The 14,418-nt window shown below is 41.5% G+C and overlaps 1 protein-coding gene and 1 long non-coding RNA gene across 2 annotated transcripts in view; one reads left to right on the top strand and one right to left on the bottom strand.

Moving 5' to 3' along the window:
- LOC120739451 (major histocompatibility complex class I-related gene protein-like) overlaps positions 1-10,818 on the top strand; it is a 33,617-nt gene extending 22,799 nt beyond the window's left edge. The window contains exons 5-8 of the mRNA XM_040041212.1: positions 9,299-9,619; positions 10,313-10,417; positions 10,512-10,529; positions 10,624-10,818. Of these exons, the coding sequence (XP_039897146.1) occupies positions 9,299-9,619; positions 10,313-10,417; positions 10,512-10,529; positions 10,624-10,676 (497 nt within the window). The 3' untranslated portion in view covers positions 10,677-10,818. The remainder of the gene's footprint in view (positions 1-9,298; positions 9,620-10,312; positions 10,418-10,511; positions 10,530-10,623) is intronic.
- LOC120739471 overlaps positions 1-14,418 on the bottom strand; it is a 32,424-nt gene that overhangs the window by 5,999 nt on the left and 12,007 nt on the right. The window contains exons 2-3 of the long non-coding RNA XR_005697219.1: positions 9,330-9,461; positions 4,402-4,405 (exon numbers count right to left, since the gene is read on the bottom strand). This is a non-coding gene — a long non-coding RNA (uncharacterized LOC120739471). The remainder of the gene's footprint in view (positions 1-4,401; positions 4,406-9,329; positions 9,462-14,418) is intronic.

The raw sequence follows: 14,418 nt of genomic DNA, 5'->3' as shown, positions 1-14,418 counted from the left end.
TAATATGCAAGTATTAAAAAATATGGGAATGCACAACTGTCATACTGCTTGGGAAGAAGACAGATTCTAAGCCCCAGAGAGGAACGATTTTTGGCGTGAAAAGTGTGAATCAACCCAGCCCAGGGAGACAAATATTCTAATTTCTTGAGACATGTCCTGTGGTCTGACAAAACAAAATTTGCACTATTGGCCAATGATAAACTGTATATTTGGAGGAAAAAGGGGGAAGCTTTGAAGCCTCAGAACACCATGCCAACTGTGAAGTATGGGGGTGGTAGGATCATGTTGTGGAGCTGTTTTGCTGCAAAAGGAACTCATGCACTTCACAAAGTAGATGGCATCCTGAGAAAAGAAAATTATTTGGACATATTGAAGTAACATCTAAAGCAGGGCCGTGCAGAGAGGTTTAAAGGGGCGGGTGCTCAAAGTTAAAAAGGGGCACATTGAACCAGGCTGAATAACAACAACACACATTCATCAAGAATCTAATATGGGAAGGGCAGGGCTGTGTTGATCTGAGACTGTAGACATTAAAAAGTCCACAGGAGAGATGGTAGCTGATTAAACAAGTGTTATGAGATAATAACAAAATGCAAAGATTGGTGACAGCGCTTGGAACCATAAGGCAACAAAAAACTGTGAGAAATAAATTAGGCTCTGCCTGTGAATCACTCTTTGCTTCTCTTCTTCCTTCCATCCCATCATTTCATATATCACTCTCCACTTGCTGTCTATCTGAGAACAAGGCACAACTTGTTATTGCAATAAACTATAATCTAATTATCCACACTCAACAACTCTTGCACTTAATCTATAATAAAATGATGACAGAAATATGTTATAGCACTGCCTTTAGTAGCCTCACACAGCTCCTACTGTTTCCTCCTCATGTCCTTACCAGGCATGTCTGGACAATGTTATATCATGAGTAATATTTTTTTTAAAAATCCATCGAAATAAAACACACACATGCACGCACACACAGTGACATTTTAGACCTTCTTCAGAATACTGTATATACTATGGGCATCATGGTGCTGATCCAGAATCCTTACATTATTATTTATTACTAGAGCTACAATAATAAAGCAATGAGGAGGGGGAAGAAATAAATATGAAATAATGTATTTATGATCATTCCATTTGTTTCACTATCCACTCTGTGCAGGGGCAAAGCTTATTACATCTTTAAACTGTAGAGATACAATAATTTTACCGCTGTAAAATCCAAATTTTGTCTTATTTAAAATATAAATCTAATATAATCTGCTTCTTAATGTATGTTCTTTAAAATACAGTGTGTGTTTTTTAATATATTATAATTATAATAATGCATAATTGTGAACATGCATATTAGATCATTTTTTAGTGAAATATAATCCCTCCAGAAAGGCAGGAAAAGCCCGGAAACTTACTTTAAAACTAAATATGTTTCTAAATACTTTAAAACTAAATATGTTCCCTAAAACGGTGACAGAGCTACAGACCCATGACAGCCTTACACAGGTAGCCAGTAGCTGTGACCAGCACTACTTGTGCAGTTAATAAAAGGACAGGTAATGTTTGTCGCGCTGTTGCACACACAGCACGTTCGTTTGTTTCAGTTCGTCAGTTGCCACAAGACAGCTTACCAACGTGTACGTAATAAGCTAATACTCCTGGGTGCTACACACTACAGTGTACGCTGTACACCTACTTACTGGTTTTGTCGCATCAGTCTGTGTCTCTGAGTTAATTTGTGTTTCTCTTACAGCTCCGGACCGCTAAAAATGCGCGTGCTCCTTGTGAGCTCGTTCCCGGCTCGTAACCAGCGCGTTCTGCCGTCAAGGGTTAAATGTTATCATGTGACTGATGCAAGCCAGATCCTTTTATTTAGCAAAACTGTGATTAATAGTTAAATATTATTGTTGAGGGGCACAGACAGGACTCTGCACGCACACACACATTAAAAAAAAATAATATATTTTTTTTTAAAAGTTGCCTCAACAAAAGGGCACTTTGGGCACCCATCAGGAAAGGGACGGGTGCTCAAGCCCCTCTAGCCCCCCCCCTCTGCACGTGCCTGATCTAAAGACATCAGCCAGGAAGATGAAGCTTGGGCGCAAATGAGTCTTCCAAAACTAAATAAACTAAAACTCTTTGGCTTGTATAGCTTGTTCTGTTTTAAATTACAAATTCAATTTTGTTTTGATTTTCAGATGTTTGCTTTAATTATAGTCACAATTGTCTATGGAGCATGTAAAGAAAGCGGCTGGACTTCTTTAAGCTAGGGGAAGACGTTTCCCTCTCATCCAAACAGCTCCTTTAGTTTTAAAGTGAAATGGTATTAGTATTTATTTATTTATTTATTTTTTGTGTCCCGTTTGGATCTTTAGCCATCAGAATTGTTGTCTTAAGGCCAAGAAAGATGCCAAGCGGATTTATTTTACCAAGTGGATCATCATGGCCTTGCCATATTGGTCCATTTGATTGATCTTTATTATAATTATGTATTTATTTTATTTTCAGTTGCTACAAATGGGACAGACATGACTGGAGGATAGGACAGGGAGAAAGAATGAAAGAAAGAGAGGGGGAGAAAGAAAACCAAAGGGGAGAAGAGACGGTGAGAAGGGGGGGAAGAAAGAAAAAAAAAAAACACCTGGATCACGTGTATGGAGAAAAAAAAAACAGAAGAGAAAGCAAACAACAAAGAGCAACATAATAAAAAACAGCACCATCACAATAAACTAGCTAGCAGTAGATAACAGTAGATACTAAATATTAAACGATATTGTGCAGCACGCAAGATAGACAGCGCACAATGTGCTTTGAGGCAGCAGCCAAGAAAGGTGTAGTCCGCGTCTGTGAACACCCGTGTGCACACCTGTGTGGATCGGCATGCTTGTATTCCAAAGGTTTCTCCATGTAACGATCTGCTAGGGAGTGTGGGGAGCCATAGCCCCGTCCACCAGGGTATGAAGCAGGTATGGAGGCGATCCAGGCCCCAGATATCCAGAGGCCCCAGAGTACAAGGACCCGAGGAGGACCACCAAAGGGGGGGAACCGTGACACCCTCCTGGGAAGAGCTGAGTAGAGCCCCAAACGAGGGGTCACCCAGCAGCCATGGAGCAGAGGCCAGAGGGGGTTGCAGTGGCGTGCCCGCGGGCTCTGCCGGCAACCAGCTGTGCCAGAGAGGACCGAGCTTCAGGCCCAGAGGCCAGAGGCCTGAGGGCATCCCACCCCCCGGAAGGAGCCCAGCCGGGCCACAGGCGCCCGGCCCCGCCAATCGGCCACCAGGAGTGAGCCGGTACATACATGAGCGCCCAGCCCCAGACGACAAGGACCACCAACACACCAACGTCTGAGGGCATCAGCCACTGGCAGGGAGTGTGGTGAGAGGAGATAGGTCTCCGTACTTTAGAGGGCCTGAGATGTACCCAGAGAGGTTGAGTCTAAGACCCAACCTGACATATAGACACAGACGAACAGGCACACGCGGACACAAACGTGCATTCCCACCCCATATGCACCACCAAATACTCGGCACTCACCCAACGTGTAGACAGACACAAATAGACACTGCACAGACAGTCGCACTCCCCAAACATACTCTATATCCCAGGTCCAGGTACCCCCGCCCTCAGAGGGGCAAGCCGCACCTAGACCCAGGAGATGTAACCCTTCTCTATGGGGTGGAGGCAAGCGGACCCCCTCCTTATCTGCAGTAGCAGGGAGGCCCCGCATCCCAGACCCCAGTCTGATGGCCAGCACCTCCTCCCAGCCCCTCAGCCCTGACGGCTAACAGAACCGGGGTGAGTGAAGACCTCAAACCTCCCTACGCCCGCTCATATGTAGTGCTGTATGCTGTTCTAAAGTGCATTTAAAATTCAGGAGAGCATGGTACTAGCTTCCTCTCAGAGAGCAGCACGGCTCTTCCCGAAAACCCTTAGTGTCTAAATGCATTTAAAATTCAGGGTAGGGCACCAGCGCCAGAGGTGGGTTGGAGTACACCGACCATCCTCTGGATGCTGTAAAACGTGCCCACCCCCAAGGCCCTATATGTATGTGTTATGTGAGAGTGTGAGTAATGTGGATGTCTAGGTTGCAGAATAAAATTGAGGCACAGGCGGCCAGAAGGGGACAGAGGGGGAGTGCCTCCCCCGCACCCTGGTGGCATACCTGCACCCCAAGCCCTGCGTGTGTGGGTGGGTGTGGTAGAGCGGGAATAGGGAGGCAGCTGAGGATGGGGAGGGAAGAAAGGGAGGGGCAAGCGGCCCTTCCCTGGGGTCAGCTCCCCCGCTGACCCCAGTAGGCACCCTCACACTCTGGAACGCACCAGGGCAAGGGGGCCCAGGCCCATCCGGACCGGGCCCCGCAGCAGCAGCACTGCCCAGCCCCACAGAGTCCGGGGCAGCCCACCCGACTCCACCCTAGAGAAAACTGCACCCACCCCATCATCCAATCATCTCCCAAACTACACAAGACAATAGACACCCAGGTTGAGTTCATTCTCCACCTCTCCTATATATCTCCCCCCACCTGCAGAGTGAGCTCCTGTAGTGAGGAGACCACCTGCAAAGATATAACAACCTCCCCACCAGTTAGAGAGCCTCCTAGTTGGGCCGATGCACCAGAGGTCACCTGCACTGGGGCTGAGCCCCCCTGCACCCACCCGCCCACTGCTCCGGCGACACAACAGCCAGGACCCAAGCCCCCAAGGCCCGGCCAGCACCCCAGACCGGGGGGCGGAGCACCCCCAGACCCCCAAGCCTCCACGCCCGTCCCGGACCCTCCCAGGGGCAGCCAGGCTACCAGGCCAGTAACCAACGTCCGCCAGCACAGACCCTCCCCCATCTCCGCTGTACGCAGCCACAAGGAAAACACCATCTAAGAGCCCCCAGAGCTCCTAACCAGGTCATGGCCACAACCTGGGAAATGTCCCTAGGGACTCCCCAGACGCCCTAAGGCCGTCCCTACCCCCATATCAACCACAATAGCGAAGGCAGGACCAAGCCACGACCCCCCACCTCCACTAGGTGATGAAGCCGATCAAAGGAGCCCAAAGAGATTGATCAAATGTGATGGCAGAGGTTGTATCAAGACTAATGTGACCTATTAGATGGTTTTTATATTGGTTAGAATTAAGATTATTTTTATTGGTATTAGTATTTAAACCTTAGTGGGGGTTGACCCACTATTAATCATGTGACTCATCACATGACCCAAGTTGTGAAAAAAGGTGTGGGTCATGTAAGGACAAGAAAGGCATTATTGACTAAAACAAGCATTCAATATTTATTATTTACTGTTACTGATGCTCATGTTGGTTGCTTCTGTAGTTTCCTTACTGTGTTGTTTTCTTTTTGCTTGTTTATTTCAGCAGGTGTTGGAGCAGATTTTCAGTGTCTTAACAGTGTAAAATCACTAACCAAATTATCGACTTGTGTTGGAGTAGCCCAAGCCACCATTCACTTTTTTGCTTTTATTCAATTCAATTCAATTCAATTTTATTTATATAGCGCCAAATCACAACAAAAGTCGCCTCAAGGCGCTTCATAGATACAGAGAAAAACCCAACACTCATATGACCCCCTATGAGCAAGCACTTTGGCAACAGTGGGAAGGAAAAACTCCCTTTTAACAGGAAGAAACCTCCGGCAGAACCAGGCTCAGGGAGGGGCGGGGCCATCTGCTGTGACCGGTTGGGGTGAGAGAAGGAAGACAGGATAAAAGACATGCTGTGGAAGAGAGACAGAGGTTAATAATAGATATGATTCAATGCAGAGAGGTCTATTAATACATAGTGAGTGAGAAAGGTGACTGGAAAGGAAAAACTCAATGCATCATGGGAATCCCCCGGCAGCCTATGTTTATTGCAGCATAACTAAGGGAGGATTCAGGGTCACCTGGTCCAGCCCTAACTATATGCTTTAGCAAAAAGGAAAGTTTTAAGCCTAATCTTGAAAGTAGAGATAGTGTCTGTCTCCCGAATCCAAACTGGAAGCTGGTTCCACAGAAGAGGGACCTGAAAACTGAAGGCTCTCCCTCCCATTCTACTTTTAAATACTCTAGGAACAACAAGTAGGCCTGCAGAGCGAGAGCAAAGTGCTCTAATAGGGTGACATGGTACTACAAGGTCATTAAGATAAGATGGGGCCTGATTTGAAAGCCTGATGCTTAACATTGTCCACCCCAGCTGTGAAACTCAGAAACCAGTCTTACTTGTTATCATCTATCATCCACCTGGGCCTTACACAGAGTTTCTGTCTGATTTCTCAGACTTTATATCTAATTTAGTTCTGAGCTCAGATAAAATAATTATTGTGGGTGATTTTAACATCCATGTAGATGCTAAAAATGACAGCCTCAACATGGCATTTAATCTGTTATTAGACTCAATTGGTTTCTCTCAAAATGTAAAAGAACCCACCCACCACTTTAATCACACTCTTCTTGATCTTGAACATATGGCATAGAAACTGAACATTTAACAGTGTTTCCTGAAAACCCTCTCCTGTCTGATCATTTCCTGATAACATTTACATTTATAATAATTGATTACACAGCGGTGGAGAGTAGACTTTATCAAAGTAGATGTATTTCTGAAAGCGCTGTAACTAAGTTTAAGAATATAATCCACCCACTGTTATCATCTTCAATGCCCTGTACCAACACAGAGCAGAGCAGCTATCTGAACGCTACCCCAACAGAGGTCGATTATCCTGTTAATAATTTCACCTCCTCACTATGTACGACTCTGGATACTGTAGCTCCTGTGAAAACTAAGGTCTCTAATCAGAAGACTCCGTGGTATAATTCTGAAACACGTACCCTAAAGCAGATGACTCGTAATCTGGAGAGGAAATGGCGTGTCACAAATTTAGAGGATCATCATTTTGCCTGGAGAAATAGTTTGCTGCTTTATAAGAAAGCCCTCCGCAAAGCCAGAACATCTTACTATTCATCACTGATTGAAGAAAATAATTGGGGGGTCATAAAGAAAATTTCTCTTCAGCACTGTAGCCAGGCTGACAAAAAGTCAGAGCTCTTTTGAGCCAACCATCCCTTTAACGTTAACTAGTAATGACTTCATGAACTTCTTCACAAATAAAATTTTTATCATTAGAGAAAAAATTACCAATAATCATCCCACAGATGTAATATTATCTACAGCTACTCTTAGTACCATTGATGTTAAGTTAGACTCTTTTTCTCTAATTGATCTTTCTGAGTTAACTTCAATAATTACTTCCTCCAAACCATCAACGTGTCTTTTAGACCCCATTCCTACAAAACTGCTCAAAGAAGTCCTGCCATTAATTAATTCTTCGATCTTAAATATGATCAACCTATCTCTAATGATCGACTATGTACCACAGACCTTCAAGCTGGCTGTAGTTAAACCTTTACTCAAAAAGCCATCTCTAGACCCAGCAGTCTTAGCTAATTATAGGCCCATCTCCAACCTTCCTTTCATATCAAAAATCCTTGAAAGAGTAGTTGTCAAACAGCTAACAGATCATCTGCAGAGGAATGGTTTATTTGAAGAGTTTCAGTCAGGTTTCAGAGCTCAGCACAGCACAGAAACAGCTTTAGTGAAGGTTACAAATGATCTTCTTATGGCCTCTGACAGTGAACTCATCTCTGTGCTTGTCCTGCTAGACCTTAGTGCAGCATTCGATACTGTTGACCATAATATCCTATTAGAGCGATTAGAACATGTTGTAGGTATTACAGGTACTTCGCTGCAGTGGTTTGTATCATATCTATCTAATAGACTCCAGTTTGTGCATGTAAATGGAGAGTCCTCTTCACACACTGAGGTTAATTATGGAGTTCCACAGGGTTCAGTGCTAGGACCAATTCTGTTTACATTATACATGCTTCCCTTAGGCAGCATCATTAGAAGACATAGCATACATTTTCACTGCTATGCAGATGACACCCAGCTCTATCTGTCCATGAAGCCAGATAACACACACCAATTAGTTAAACTGCAGGAATGTCTTAAAGACATAAAGACCTGGATGGCCGCTAACTTTCTGCTTCTTAATTCAGATAAAACTGAGGTTATTGTACTCGGCCCTGAAAATCTTATAAATATGGTATCTAACCAGATTCTTACTCTGGATGGCATTACCTTGGCCTCCAGTAACGCTGTGAGGAACCTTGGAGTCATTTTTGACCAGGACATGTCCTTCAACGCACATATTAAACAAATATGTAAGACTGCGTTCTTCCATTTGCGCAACATCTCTAAAATTAGAAATATCCTGTCTCAGAGTGACGCTGAAAAACTAGTTCATGCATTTATTACTTCCAGGCTGGACTACTGTAATTCATTATTATCAGGATATCCAAAAAACTCACTGAAAAGCCTTCAGCTGATCCAAAATGCTGCAGCAAGCATACTGACAGGGACTAGAAAGAGAGAGCATATTTCTCCTGTTTTGGCTTCCCTTCATTGGCTTCCTGTTAAATCCAGAATTGAATTCAAAATCCTGCTCCTCACGCAATAAACACCTTTCCTCAACCTATCATGTGACCTATTGAGGCCACATGACGCAAGATGTGAGTAGGGGTTGAGGCACCTGGGACTGGATCTCCAAACTACATTGTAGATGACAGACAGTTGGTGTCGTAAGCCACCCCACGCCTATTTTTTCACACTTTGGCTCATGTGACGAGGCACATAATCAATAGTGGGTCAATAACCGTCTCAAGGGACAGGGTTTAGATACATGGGACTCTCTGCTATTTGCCCCATGGTCATGACAATTTGCATATTAATGATCATGAAACTGACCTCACGGTCCATTGTTATTCAGTGGTGCTAGTTTCAGTCATTATGCAAATGTACTTTTTATTTATAAGGTTGGGGAATCCTGCAGTCAGCTGAGACTGTGAAGGTCACTTGGATGAGTGACAAAACGTTTCTCCCACTGAAAACGCTACGTCCAGATGAACAGACAAACTTTTGGGGATTACTTTACCTGGATGATTGAGCATGCATCAAGACATCTCCACCATTTGGTTTCTCGGATGAGAGCTGAAACGTCTACAAGAAAGTTAAAGTCCAGTTGCTTTCTTTACAAGCTTCATAGACTACCATAACTTGGAAGCCTGAAAACCTACACAGAAAATCACTCACAATTATTTTCTGCTGGTACTATAATGTTTTATATCTAACACATACACTGTACATTTCCTCCTATTGAATTTCTTCTTTGTTTTTCTTTGTATCCTGGTCTGGTTTATTTTCTAATTGCTACTTCTTCCTTCCCTCTGCCTGCATTGCCTCCATCTGTCTCTCCAGTTCTTCCCTCAGTGTCTCTCCTCCAGATGACTCCCTCCTCTCCAGTCAGCTGCCACGCTACAGGTTTCTATCCTAACAGAGTCATGATGTTTTGGAGGAAAGATGGAGAGGAGCTTCATGAAGGTGTGGTTCCTGGAGAGATCCTCCCCAACAATGATGAGACCTTTCAGATGAGTGTTGATCTGAATGTTTCATCATTCACACCTGAAGACTGGAGCAGATTTGACTGTGTGTTTCATCTCTCTGATGGTGAGGATGTCATCATCACCAGGCTGAATGAAACAGTGATCAGAACCAACAGGGGAGGAAAAAATACAAATGGTGAGAAAAGCTCATTTAATTCATTTTGTTTCCTGTTACTGTGGATTGTCTGTAATCCAGTGTTTTGTCCTGTTTTTGTGTGATCTCAGGCAGAATAGCTGCTACTGTAGGAATAACTCATGGAGATCCTGTTAGACTTGGAGGAAAAAAAATCAGTACTTGTATATAATAACTGTCTCTTTGATTTAAAATGTGCCCAGTGTTGGTACTGCTAACAGCCATCCATTCATCCATTTACTTCTCCTTCTCCTTATCAGGGTGTTACAGTCCAAAGACATGCAGTTAGTGGGGTCAGGTTCATTGATGATTCTAACTTGCTCATAGGTGTGAATGTGAGTGCGAATGGCTGCTGTTAATATTCTTAAGAGAAAACTGTTTCAACCATAATCCTGACAGTGGTACTGGAACTTACATTTCAAAATGCAAGTGTTTCTAAATAATAAAACCCTTACTTTTTATTTCTGGCCTTATAATTGAGGAGCTGAATACACAGAACTCCTGTCAAAGGGTTAAAAAGTCAGCCATCTAATTTTAGTGTGCCTCCTCTGCTTTACTGCAATATATCATGGCATCTGAGTGTTGTATAGTGTTACATGTATGATCACATCAGTAGATCTTGACATAGAAATTATGCTGTCTTCTTCTCACCAATATGTGATTTACATTTTAACTATGTGATTTCTGACTGATCAGAGGAACCCTCAGACATGATGATCACCATCACTGCTGCAGTGGTTGTTTCAGTTGCTCTCGTCCTCATTGCTGCTGTTTTTGCTGCTGTTTACAAGAAGAAGAAAGGTGAGCGATTCAGCTGAGCTGATGCTCTGATACAGACTGCAAAGCTGAATGTCTCTGGCATTCTTGAATATTTATTTTTTTCCTATTATTTCAGAAACAAATACTGAACAATGTAAGCAAAGTGTTTTTCATTGTCACTCTGATTTTCATTGATACTAAGCCAGTTCAAGATTAGTAGGACTAACAGTTTGTTTTGCACCCTACAGCTCGAGACAACGCCTATGATCTCTCTACAAGACTGAATTCAGAGACCGCATAGACAAACACAGCTCATGATGGACAAATACAGACATCTTCACCTACATAATAAAAAGAGCAAAGGAAATGTTGATCTTTTCTTTTTTTTTCATAATGACAGGTATTTTCATTTCTGGTATTTTTGTATCCAGTATGTGATTATTCTGGGTTTTTTGTTTTGTTCCTTTTTTTTTGAAAAAAAAGGATATACTTTTGGATCTAATTTTATGCAAAAAACACTAACCACCTTCTAAACTTAAAATTACAGTTATTCAACCTAATTTATTTATTTCATAAATACCAACTTATCACTATCCATTAGCACTATCTGGTCTCCTTTATCGTCTACAATTGGGTTGGTATTAAAGAATCTGTGCTAGATGTATTATGTTCTTACCTAGGGATGGGAATTGATAAGAATTACTTAATTATTCCCAGAAGAAATTATTTATTTATAGTATTGATTATATCATTTTCACATTTCTCTATAAAATAACCTGAAATGCATAAATACCATTTAACAATAAAACCTACAATTTACCTCGTGAAAAACCATTATCCATGTTATTATTTTTTAGAGCTTGTTCTGTACGTTTATGTCTGTCACAGGGCTAAGAGAGATTCTAGCTCACACCTGCAGCTAACTTAGAATGACTAATTAGCCTTAACCCACACATGTATTTGGACTGCTGAGGAAGCAGGAGTACTCAGAGAGAACACAGTCAGATGCAGGGACAACATGCAAGTGTGCACATAAAGGCCTCAGACTAGACTTGACCGGAGGGCCATGCTGCTCAAGCTGTTAAACATGTTTTTAAGCTAAAATGAAATAATTATTTTGTTTCTGAAATGCTTTTAAACTGATCTAATCATATCTAATCTTAAGTTGAAGCAACATTATTTTTTCTGCAGGTGAAACTGAGAATATATTATATAAACTGCTTTGGTTTAGATAATGTGTTATACCAGGGTTTTAACCAGCTGAATAACAGATATAAAGGTTTGTTTTGTTTATTTGTCCCAAAGATGGTACAATGACACTAGTTTGCTAGTATGGGACACCTATGGGTTATCAAAAACCTCTGAAACCATACAAGCCAATAAAATATAAAACCTTACACATTTCAGAGAGATTTATATCCATTTGTGACACATTATCTATATTAACTAAAAATAAAATTAAAGGGAAATGTTAAAATGATAAAAAAAAATATTAGAATAGCAGTCAAATACTAGTTGCATTACTTAACAGGGAAACTATTTCTGCATGGAAAATGGACTGAAAGGCAAACCAATAAACAAACATACACATACACACAGAACAGAACAGAACAAAACAATTAAAACAAGCACACAGTAAACATGAGCAGTGTGTTATAACAGTTATGTCATACAGCTATAACACATTAGAGCCAGAAGGCACCTGACTAGTTAGCTGGTATTCTCTTAGCATCCTAACAAAAGTGGCACTCGTGAATAAAGTTACCTTGGTGTAAAAATTCAACTTTCAGACTACATGCTAATAGTGCTTATAATAAAAATGCATGTTAACATTGATCATGTGAACCACCTTCAGTTGGGATGCAGTGATGAGAACCTTAACAATACAGTTGCATTAATTATCCACCAGGTGGCTCCAACTAGTCATATGTTGCTCAAGCACATCAATGTTTTCACACCTACATGAAACTTATAAGGAAGTTAGATCTAAATGTCTCTGAAATGTAATCATTTCAGACATCTTGTTGTTATGGATGTGAATCCAACCAATCGGGTCAATCAGGTTTTTTTCTCTCTCTTTCCCTCTATCTAGCCACCTGTTTATCAAGTAAAGCTGTGCGACACAAATAATCTTTTAAGTTTTAAGTTTTGTTTTGTTTGTTTCCCATTCATTCTGGAACTATAAACTGAATAAAAGTAGGCAAACTGCTTCAAGTATTTGTTTTCTTTTGTATACTGTTAAGGTTCACATAATTGAGGAAGGAGAGTACAAACAACCTGGTCCAGAAGATCTTGGTCAAACAATTGATTTTAATGAATACACGCGTGGGAAGAATAATCTGTACGCAGACAGGAATTAATCTTCAACTTAATCAAAGCATACACAGATTTTTATAGCATCAGGGTTTGAATTAATGACGCCCCTTCATACGTCACAGACAGAATATATACATACGTCAAATCAAAACCACAATGACTTTTAACACAGTTTAAAAGAATGTTGTCTTCGTCTCGTCTGGAACACGAGCCCCACATCCTGCCAGACGCTGTTCCTCTTTCCAGAGACAAACATGACCAACTTCTCACCTATAAATGAGTCTACTAATGTGTGTGTATGTATATGTTGACCTTACATGCCCTCTCATCTCACCCGTTGCACTTCTGACCTTTTACCAGACCAGAGGCTCATCCTTATGTGTAATAACCTAACTGAAACTACTATGTACTATGTTGAATAAATGTTTTAATCAAGAACCTCTACTAAGGGCTTAGTAAAAGAATATAAAAGTATAACAGACAATTTGAATAACCTAGTAATTCAAATAGCCTCGTCTAACCTACTCAGAATAACTTAGACTCTGCTTTCACTTCTGCTTTCCCTTCTGCAAACTCTCTGCAACTTCCTGTCAGCCTGCAACTTAGTCTTTCTAAAAGACACACACTGTTTAAACCTCTGAATACAATATCAATGCTGCAGATTCTATTATTAATGCAATGGTAATGATGATGATTATTTAACAATAGCAGTAAAATAATTTCCCTGCTCCACACTCCCTCTCTCGACCTCTGGAACACCAGAAGTCGCAATACATTGTGTCCTCGCTCTGACCCTCTCTAGCCATCCTCTGGCTCAGCAAACCAGACAACCTCATGTCATCTAATTGGTCCAGTAATAAACACCAGCTCCCACTTGAGAACACTCCATGCGTAAGATTAGGTTTTTCTGCGTCCCTCTCTTGTCTCGGGCCTCCAGGATCCTCATCCCTCTGTGGTCGCCGAGATCTTCTGCAAAGGAAACAAAACACCTTTTCCTGCACCTCCCTAACATATCATATTTGGGACTCTTTAATCAAAAGCCTTATCCTAATTATCTTCTTGACTTATTGACTTGTATTTATATATTCTTCAACGTTACTCATCACTTTAAAACTCTTAAAGCGCTGCTTTCACGTCCGGTTACTCGCTCTATTTTCCCTTATCTGATCATCAACATCCTGTACACGAACTGTCGCTGCTCAACAAGAAAATCATTATAAGCGCCTATTCTACTAAAAGCTCCAAAAGAAAACAACCTCTTTAATCAATTAAGTTTAAGCATATAAGAGAAACAACTCCTGTGTGTTAACACTAACTTCATTTTAACCTCACATTTCCTATGTTATAACCTGTTTTTTGGTATAGCCTTTTTATTTCATTTTGCTCCTTTTAATGTAAAAATACCTTCTAATTCTAGTTTATCAGACTTAACCAAAATATATGCTTTCCTTCCTCTTTGGTCCTTCTTTAAGTTCAGTTAAAAGCTAAATGAATTTTAGGCCTTTTCCCTGGAATCCATACTTTCATGTGTGTTTCTGGACTTTGTGTCTGTAAGCGTGTGCAATCCTTCAATAACTCATATCATCCTCACAGATTGGCTAATCATAGCGCTAGCCAAAGGCTTGTGACCCTCAAGAGACGAATTGAGCCACAACTCCTTTAAAGGCACAAAATGCAATATGTATAAAAATCATTTCTACTTATAAGCTCTCCCCTTTATCCTAAAA

The sequence above is a fragment of the Simochromis diagramma genome, unplaced genomic scaffold (assembly GCF_900408965.1).
Source record: "Simochromis diagramma unplaced genomic scaffold, fSimDia1.1 OVJJ01000536.1, whole genome shotgun sequence".
Taxonomy (NCBI): Eukaryota; Metazoa; Chordata; class Actinopteri; order Cichliformes; family Cichlidae; genus Simochromis; species Simochromis diagramma.
The sequence above is the reverse complement of the archived record's forward strand: the minus strand, read 5'-3'. Positions and strand labels throughout refer to the sequence as shown.